Below are 10000 nucleotides of genomic sequence, written 5' to 3'. Positions count from 1 at the left end.
GCTGGAGAAGAGATGGAGTGATGTGGTACAGGAGGACGTGGAGCTGAGTGGACTTACCGATGACCGGTACCAGCGGTGTCAAGATTGACCTCTGTGGAGGAGGCTGCAGTGCAGTCGGAGGCAGTCGCCCTCCACTCACTCACCCACCCACTCATTCAGTCACCCACTAACGCAACCACTCACCCACCCACCCAATCACTCCCTCAATCACCCTTCTCACCCACCCACCCATTCACCCACCCACCCACCCGCTCACCCACCCACCCACCCGCTCACTCACCCACCCGCTCCTGAACCTGGGATGACCTCCATGACGACCTCTCGACGACCTTTTGACCCCCCCCCCTCTCCGTGCCCCCGGCAGGTGCTGCTGCCGCTGCTCAAGTCGGACGTGTACGCCGTGGTGCGTGCGTGCGCCAGCGGGAGCGGGGGCTGCCTGGCCGACGAGCGCGTCGAGTGGTGGAGCGGGCGCTCCGCCGTCACCGTGGTGATGGCCAGCCGCGGTTACCCGGGCGACGCGACCACCGGATTCCCCATCACAGGTGAGGCGGTGGGGAAGGGAGGGGGTGGGGGGGGGGCGACCATCGCCACGGCAACCGCGATAACTGCTGCCGTGGCAACCGCCGCGAGGGTGGTCCCTCTGTCTCCGTGATAACGACAGCTCTGGCGTAATACCAAACATCGGCAGGGTAAGTGCCACGTTTAACGCGCTGGTGGTGGTAGCGAGATGCGTTCTCACGCTCGCCATCTCTCTCTGCCCATCTCTCGCCATCTCTCTCTCTCGCTCTCTCCTCTCGCTCTCTCCTCTCGCTCTCCCCGTCTCCCCTCTCTCTTATTATTTTTTGTTTCTTTCGGTTAAGTCACGTCTAAAGATAAAATAATAAATTAAATTAAATAATAGAATACGACGTTTCGATTGCAACACAAGCAATCATCATCAGGTATAATGAAATAGCGACATAAAATCTAACCAGAAAACTATAGACAGACATATTAGCAGACAGATATCACCAAGATACATAGCGAGAGCAACACAGGTAACAGAGAGGGGTGATCGTCTCTGTGTGGTGGCCTTAAATAGACAGAGGGGGGGGGGGCGGAGGCAGAGAGAGGGAGGAGGGTTAGAGAAACAAATTTGCATATCAATGAGTGGTCAACAGACGTGGTGCTGCGAATGCGATGGCACGGCAAGCAAGCCTGAAAATCAGAAGGACACACTAAAATTAAATAACCTAGTAAAATATCGAAATGTAATGTAATACAACACAGAGGGTCGGTCAACACACAATTAACGCATAGCCTGGTTGATTACGTATTTCAAAGATTGCTAAGTTAGAATTTAAGTGTGAACAATCTAAAGAGAGGACACAGGCAGAGAAAACAAGTCGCCAGAGAGAGAGAAAAAAGATAAGCTTAAAACTTCCCCGTAGAAGTGGTTCAATCTTAATTTTAGAACTTTCGTGACTGCAGGAATTATTATTTATTTAATTTAATTTATTATTTTATCTTTAGACGTGACTTAACCGAAAGAAACAAATAATAATTCCTGCAGTCACGAAAGTTCTAAAATTAAGATTCCCCTCTCTCTCCCCGTCTCGCCGCAGGCATCAGCCGGGCCCAAGAGCTGGGCTGCCTCGTCTTCCACGGGGCCACCAAGACGCGAGCGGCGGGTGGCGGAGCAGCAGCAGCAGGAGCAGCAGCAGCAGGAGGAGCAGCAGGAGGCGACGATGACGACGACGGCTGGAGGCAGCAGCTCGTGACGAGCGGGGGCCGCGTCCTCTCCGTGACTGCCGTGGGTCGCGACCTCCGCGCCGCCCTGACCCTCGCGACCTCCGGGGTCGCGGCGATCCACTTCCAGGGCGCCTTCCACCGGCGCGACATCGCGCACAGAGGCCTCGCTGAGGGGGCCCGGGAGGCCGCGCCGCTACTACCGTGAGACATCCGGGACGTTCCTCCCAGAGGTCGCAAACGGGTTTGATTCCTTACCCGTACCCGGCCGCACCAGGGTCGCAAACGGCTAGCCGTACCCGTACCCGGCCGTACCCTACCCGTACCTGGCCGGGTATCGGGTACTTGAATGCGACCTCTGGGATGAAGCCATGTTGCAGGCGCGGGTGGGTTGATTCTAGGAACTTGAATTGTGAGAAGAGACAAGACGTTGGGAAATGAGTGACAAACGGTGACTCACCAGTGACTCACGGCCTACCCGTACCCGTACCCGGCCGCACCAGGGTCACAAACGACTACCCGTACCCGGCCGGGTACGGGTAGTCGGGTATCAGGTAGGGTACGGGTATCGGGTACCCGGTTGCGACCTCTGGTTCCTCCCACGCGTCGATAACTACGCGGGTCGGTGACGATAAACTAAACTACTTTTCTATTTTACCGGGTAAGCGCTCGCCCGGCTGTGCGGCTCTTTTTCAGCAGCGACCACGTGGGTGTCACAAATGATAGCTCGACCACGTGACTCATCGTCGTCATCATCATCATCATGTGGACATTGATAGCAGCAGCCACGTTCTCTAAACGCGTGGTGATGTTGATTCTAAATTTGGAGGGAAAAACCCGAGGATCCAGACCACGGGGAGAGAGAGAGACGAGAGAGACTCCAAATATACAGCAGCAGCAGCAGGGGTCGTCAGGGTCGGGATCGAACCCACGACCTCCTGCACACCAGGCGAGGTAGTTAACATCTCCTAGTGATGATGATGGTGGTGGTAGTAGTGATGATGGTGGTGATGGTAGTGATGATGGTGGTGATGGTAGTGGTGACGATGATGGTGGTGGTGAAGATGATGATGGTGGTGGTGAAGATGATGATGGTGGTGGTGAAGATGATGATGGTGGTGGTGGTGGTGAAGATGGTGGTGATGGTCTTGGTGACGCTGGTGGTGATGGTCGTGATAGTGGTGATGCTGGTGGTGATGGTAGTGGTGGTGATGGTGGTGATGGTGGTGGTGACGATGATGGTGATGGTAGTGGTGACGATGATGGTGGTGGTAGTGGTGACGATGGTGGTGGTGGTAGTGGTGACGATGATGTCCCATCCCCCATCCCCCATCCCCCCCGCCCCAGGCCACTGACGTACGCCGGCAGCGGCGTGGACATCGATGCAGCCGACGCGCTGGTGACCTCCATCAAGCCCCTCGCAGCAGCCACGGCCAGGCCAGGTGAGGAGTGGGTGAGGAGTGGGTGAGGGGGTGAGTGGGGTGAGTCTGGGTGAGTCTGGGTGAGTCTGGGTGAGTCGGGGTGAGTCTGGGTGAGTCTGGGTGAGTCGGGGTGAGTCGGGGTGAGTGAGGGTGATAGGGTGAGTCGGGGTGAGTGGGTGAGGGGGTGAGTCTGGGTGAGTGGGTGAGTCTGGGTGAGTGGGGGTGAGTGGGGGTGAGTGGGGGTGAGTGGGGGTGAGTGGGGGTGAGTGGGGGTGAGTGGGGGTGAGTGGGGGTGAGTGGGGGTGAGTGGGGGTGAGTGGGGGTGAGTGGGGGTGAGTCGGGGTGAGTGGGGGTGAGTCGGGGTGAGTCGGGGTGAGTCGGGGTGAGTCGGGGTGAGTCGGGGTGAGTCGGGGTGGGTGAGTGAGTGTGCGTGTGTGTGGGGAGCGCTGGTGTGGTGGCTAGTGTGCGTTGCGCTCCGAACCCGGCGACCTGAGTTTGCTTCCCGCTCACGGCCAAAACCACCGGTGAAGATTCTCTGAATCGATCCCGGGCCTACCCCTAGGTCGACTCGGCCTCAAATGAGTACCAGGTGCGGTGCATTGTAAACATCGCCACTGCGGAGACAAAGGCGGCCTGCGTGGGCTACCCGTGTCACCTGTGTCTGTGTGCGTGGGCTACCTGGGTCACCTGCGTCTGTGTGCGTGGGCTACCTGGGTCACCTGCGTCTGTGTGCGTGGGCTACCTGGGTCACCTGCGTCTGTGTGCGTGGGCTACCTGGGTCACCTGCGTCTGTGTGCGTGGGCTACCTGGGTCACCTGCGTCTGTGTGCATGGGCTACCTGGGTCACCTGCGTCTGCGTGCGTGGGCTACCTGGGTCACCTGCGTCTGCGTGCGTGGGCTATCTGGGTCACCTGCGGCTGTGTGCGTGGGCTACCTGGGTCACCTGCGTCTGTGTGCGTGGGCTACCTGGGTCACCTGCGGCTGTGTGCGTGGGCTACCTGGGTCACCTGCGGCTGTGTGCATGGGCTACCTGGGTCACCTGCGTCTGTGTGCATGGGCTACCTGGGTCACCTGCGTCTGTGTGCGTGGGCTACCTGGGTCACCTGCGTCTGCGTGCGTGGGCTACCTGGGTCACCTGCGTCTGCGTGCGTGGGCTACCTGGGTCACCTGCGGCTGTGTGCATGGGCTACCTGGGTCACCTGCGTCTGTGTGCGTGGGCTACCTGGGTCACCTGCGTCTGTGTGCGTGGGCTACCTGGGTCACCTGCGGCTGTGTGCGTGGGCTACCTGGGTCACCTGCGTCTGTGTGCGTGGGCTACCTGGGTCACCTGCGTCTGTGTGCGTGGGCTACCTGGGTCACCTGCGGCTGTGTGCGTGGGCTACCTGGGTCACCTGCGTCTGTGTGCGTGGGCTACCTGGGTCACCTGCGTCTGTGTGCGTGGGCTACCTGGGTCACCTGCGTCTGTGTGCGTGGGCTACCTGGGTCACCTGCGTCTGTGTGCGTGGGCTACCTGGGTCACCTGCGTCTGTGTGCGTGGGCTACCTGGGTCACCTGCGTCTGTGTGCGTGGGCTACCTGGGTCACCTGCGTCTGTGTGCGTGGGCTACCCGTGTCACCTGTGTCTGTGTGCGTGGGCTACCTGGGTCACCTGCGTCTGTGTGCGTGGGCTACCTGGGTCACCTGCGTCTGTGTGCATGGGCTACCTGGGTCACCTGCGTCTGTGTGCGTGGGCTACCTGGGTCACCTGCGTCTGTGTGCGTGGGCTACCTGGGTCACCTGCGGCTGTGTGCGTGGGCTACCTGGGTCACCTGCGGCTGTGTGCGTGGGCTACCTGGGTCACCTGCGTCTGTGTGCGTGGGCTACCTGGGTCACCTGCGGCTGTGTGCGTGGGCTACCTGGGTCACCTGCGTCTGTGTGCGTGGGCTACCTGGGTCACCTGCGGCTGTGTGCGTGGGCTACCTGGGTCACCTGCGTCTGTGTGCGTGGGCTACCTGGGTCACCTGCGGCTGTGTGCGTGGGCTACCTGGGTCACCTGCGTCTGTGTGCGTGGGCTACCTGGGTCACCTGCGTCTGTGTGCGTGGGCTACCTGGGTCACCTGCGTCTGTGTGCGTGGGCTACCTGGGTCACCTGCGTCTGTGTGCGTGGGCGAGCAGGCAGTGGGGGTGAGCTGGGGGGGTTCGGGGCGCTCTTTGACCTCAAGGCGGCCGGCTTCACCGACCCCATCCTGGTGTCCGGCACCGACGGAGTGGGCACCAAACTCAAGGTGCTGCCCCCCCCCCCACCACCAACTCTGCCCCTCCCCCCCTCCCTCCCTCCCTCCCTACCCCTCCCTCCCTCTCTACCTCCCTACCTTCCCCTCCCTCCCTGCCCTCCCTTCCCTGCCCCTCCCCCACCAACCCTCCCCCTCCCTCCCTCCCTGCCCCTCCGTTCCCTGCCCTTCCCTCCCTTCCTCCCCCTCCCTCCCTCCCCCTACCTCCCCTGCCCCTCCCCCCTTCCCTGCCTCCCTGCCCCCCCCCTCCCCTGCCCCTCCCCTGCCCCTCCCTCCCTCCCCTGCCCCTCCCTCCCCACCTCCGCTGCCCCTCCCTCCCCTGCCCCGCCCTGCCCTCCTCCCTCCCTCCCCCCCACCATGAACTCACCTCAACTCTCACCGTTCTCCCCCTGACCCCACTTCCCCCGGCACCACCTCCCCTCCCCTGCCCCCCCCCCCCCAGGTGGCGGAGGAGTGTGGGCGCCTGGAGGGCGTGGGCCAGGACCTGGTGGCCATGTGTGTGAACGACGTGCTGTGCCACGGCGCTGAGCCGCTCTTCTTCCTCGACTACCTCTCCTGCGGGCGCCTGCACCCGCCCAGCGCGCAACGAATCATCGGCGGCATCGCACGCGCCTGCTCGCTCGCAAACTGCTCGCTCGCCGGTGGGTGGGTCGGCGGGTGGATGGGTGGGTGAGTGACTGGGTGGGTGGGAGGGTGGTTGGCTGGGTGAGTGGCTGAGTGGGTGAGTGACTGAGTGGGTGAGTGGCTGAGTGTGTGGGTGGCTGAGTGGGTGGGTGGCTGAGTGGGTGGGTGGCTGAGTGGGTGAGTAGCTGGGTGGGTGGGTGGGTGAATGGCTGAGTGGGTGAGTGACTGGGTGGGTGGGAGGCTGGCTGGCTTGCTGGGTGGCTGGCTGGCTGGGTGGGAGGGTGTGTGGTTGGGTGGGTGGGTGGCTGGGTGGGTGGCTCAGTGGGTGGTTGGCTGGGTGGGTTGGTGGGTGAGTGATTGGCACATCCACGTGTCCACGCGCCCTCTTGTCCGTGTCCCCACGTGTCCCCATGCGCCCGCGTGCCCTTCCCACCCGCCCTCCCGCAGGCGGCGAGACGGCCGAGATGCCCGGCGCGTACCCGCCCGGCGCCCACGACCTGGCGGGCTTTGCGGTGGGGGCGGTGGAGCGGGCGCGCTGCCTGCCGCGGCTGGGCGCGGTGCGGGCGGGCGACGCCGTGGTGGCCGTGGCCTCCTCGGGCCTGCACAGCAACGGCTTCAGCCTGGCGCGCCGCGTCGTGGAGCGCGCCGGCGCCGCCTACGGGGACGCGGCGCCGTTCTGCACCGACGGCACCACCCTGGGTGAGCCGGGGGGGGGGGGGGGGCACGCGGGGAGACGCGGAGAGACACTCGCATGGAGACGCGGAGAGACGCAGAGAGACAGGGGCACAGAGAGACGTGGAGAGACAGGGGCACGTGGGGAGACGCAGGGAGACGCGGAGAGACGTGGTGAGACGCGGGGAGACGCATGGAGATGCAGAGAGACGCAGGGAGACGCATGGAGATGCAGAGAGACGCAGGGAGACACGGAGAGACACTCGCATGGAGTCGCGGAGAGACAGGGGCACAGAGAGACACGTGGAGACACACCGGTGACGATTGTCAGAACCAGTCCTTGAGCCTCCCCTAGGTCGACTCGGCCTCAAATGTGTACCCGGTGCTGCGCTGGACAACCCACCACCCCCTCGCGCGCCGTGCCGGCCTTCATTGGTGCCGCAACTCGCTCACAGCACTTGCCCCACCAACCTACTGAAGGCTACACGGGGGACCTTTGCGTGCGTGCGTGCGTGCGTGCAGGAGAGGCGCTGCTGGTGCCCACGCGTATCTACGTGCGCGCGCTGCTCCCCGTGCTGCGTGGCGGGGACGCCGTGCGCTCCGTGAGCCACGTCACGGGCGGGGGCCTCCCTGGGAACGTCACGCGGGGCCTGCCGCCCGGCCTGGGGGCCACACTCGGTCTCACGCTCACTCACTCACACGCTCACTCACACTCACTCACTCATTTACACGTTCACACACACTCACTCACGCACTCACTCGCTCACACACTCTCTCACTCACGCGCTCACTCACTCACTCACGCACTCACTCGCTCACACACTCACTCACTCACTCACGCACTCACTCACTCACTCGCTCACACACTCACTCACTCACGCGCTCACTCACTCACTCATGCACTCACTCGCTCACACACTCACTCACTCACTCACGCACTCACTCACTCACTCGCTCACACACTCACTCACTCACACGCACTCACTCGCTCACACACTCACTCACTCACTCACGCACTCACTCACTCACTCGCTCACACACTCACTCACTCACGCGCTCACTCACTCACTCATGCACTCACTCGCTCACACACTCACTCACTCACTCACGCACTCACTCACTCACTCGCTCACACACGCACTCACTCACTCACTCACACTCACTCACGCATTTACACGTTCACACACACTCACTCACGCACTCACTCGCTCACACACTCACTCACGCGCTCACTCACTCACTCACGCACTCACTCGCTCACACACTCACTCACTCACGCACTCACTCACTCACTCGCTCACACACTCACTCACTCACGCACTCACTCACTCACTCACACTCACTCACGCATTTACACGTTCACACACACTCACTCACGCACTCACTCGCTCACACACTCACTCACTCATGCACTCACTCACTCACTCGCTCACACACTCACTCACGCACTCACTCACTCACTCGCTCACACACTCACTCACTCACTCACGCACTCACTCACTCACTCACACTCACTCACGCATTTACACGTTCACACACACTCACTCACGCACTCACTCGCTCACACACTCACTCACTCATGCACTCACTCACTCACTCGCGCACTCACTCACTCACTCACTCACACGCACTCACTCACTCACTCACACGCACTCACTCGCTCACACGCTCACTCACTCACTCACTCACTCACGCACTCACTCACTCACTCGCTCACACACTCACTCACTCACGCACTCACTCACTCACTCACACTCACTCACTCACTCACGCATTTACACGTTCACACACACTCACTCACGCACTCACTCACTCACGCGCTCACTTACACACTCACTCGCTCACACACTCACTCGCTCACACACTCACTCACTCACGCGCTCACTCACTCACGCGCTCACTCACTCACTCATTTACATGTTCACACACACTCACTCACGCACTCACTCGCTCACACACTCACTCACTCACGCACTCACTCACTCACGCGCTCACTCACACACTCACTCGCTCACACACTCACTCGCTCACACACTCACTCACTCACGCGCTCACTCACTCACTCACTCACACTCACTCACTCGCTCACACACTCACTCACTCACTCACGCACTCACTCACTCGCTCACACACTCACTCACTCACGCACTCACTCACTCACTCACACTCACTCACGCATTTACACGTTCACACACACTCACTCACGCACTCACTCGCTCACACACTCACTCACTCACTCACACTCACTCACTCACGCATTTACACGTTCACACACACTCACTCACGCACTCACTCGCTCACACACACTCACTCACACACTCACATGCTCACTCACACGCTCACGCACAAACTCACACGCTCACACACACACTCACACATTCACTCACTCATTCACGCACTCGCTCACTCACTCGCTCGCTCACTCACTCACTCACGCACTCACACACACGCTCACTCTCACGCTCACTCACACGCTCACACACTCACTCATTTACACGTTCACAACACTCACTCACGCACTCACTCGCTCACACACTCACTCACTCACGCGCTCACTCACTCACACACTCGGTCTCACGCTCACTCACACACTCACTTACTCACTCACTCACACGCTCACACGCTCACGCACTCTCTCACACGCTCACACGCTCACACACACACTCACTCACACTCACTCACACCCCCACTCACGCACTCGCTCACACGCTCACACACTCACTCACACACACATTCACACACTCACACACTCACTCACTCACGCACTCACTCACACACACTCACTCACACTCACTCACACCCCCACTCACGCACTCACTCACACGCACATTCACACACTCACACACTCACTCACACACACACTCACTCACTCACACGCACACTCACTCACTCACGCTTTCACTCATACGCTCACTCAGGCGCTCACTCACGCACTCACACACACTCATGCGCTCGCTCACTCACGCGCTCACTCATACGCTCACTCAGGCGCTCACTCACGCACTCACACACACTCACGCGCTCGCTCACTCACGCGCTCACTCACTCACACGCTCACTCACGCGCTCACTCACTCACACGCTCACTCACGCACTCACACACACTCACGCGCTCGCTCACTCACGCGCTCACTCACTCACACGCTCACTCACGCGCTCACACGCTCACTTGCTAACTGATTTAATCGCTCACTCACACACGCTCACTCTCACACGCTCACTCGCTGTCACGGGCTTCATGAACCGTGCTCTCGCTGCTGCTGCTGCTGCTGCTGCTGCGCCGCACT

General features: G+C 61.0%; 1 protein-coding gene across 2 annotated transcripts in view; it reads left to right on the top strand.

Moving 5' to 3' along the window:
- GART (phosphoribosylglycinamide formyltransferase, phosphoribosylglycinamide synthetase, phosphoribosylaminoimidazole synthetase) overlaps positions 1-10000 on the top strand; it is a 36325-nt gene that overhangs the window by 16306 nt on the left and 10019 nt on the right. For both annotated transcript variants that reach the window (XM_078881986.1, XM_078881985.1), the window contains exons 12-18: positions 365-542; positions 1605-1932; positions 3076-3170; positions 5303-5412; positions 5861-6059; positions 6490-6741; positions 7237-7392. In XM_078881986.1, the coding sequence (XP_078738112.1) occupies positions 365-542; positions 1605-1932; positions 3076-3170; positions 5303-5412; positions 5861-6059; positions 6490-6741; positions 7237-7392 (1318 nt within the window). The remainder of the gene's footprint in view (positions 1-364; positions 543-1604; positions 1933-3075; positions 3171-5302; positions 5413-5860; positions 6060-6489; positions 6742-7236; positions 7393-10000) is intronic.

This window comes from Lampetra fluviatilis, chromosome 63 (genome assembly GCF_964198595.1).
Source record: "Lampetra fluviatilis chromosome 63, kcLamFluv1.1, whole genome shotgun sequence".
Classification (NCBI taxonomy): Eukaryota; Metazoa; Chordata; class Hyperoartia; order Petromyzontiformes; family Petromyzontidae; genus Lampetra; species Lampetra fluviatilis.
Note: the sequence above shows the minus strand (reverse complement) of the source record. Positions and strands in the feature narration are given on the sequence as shown.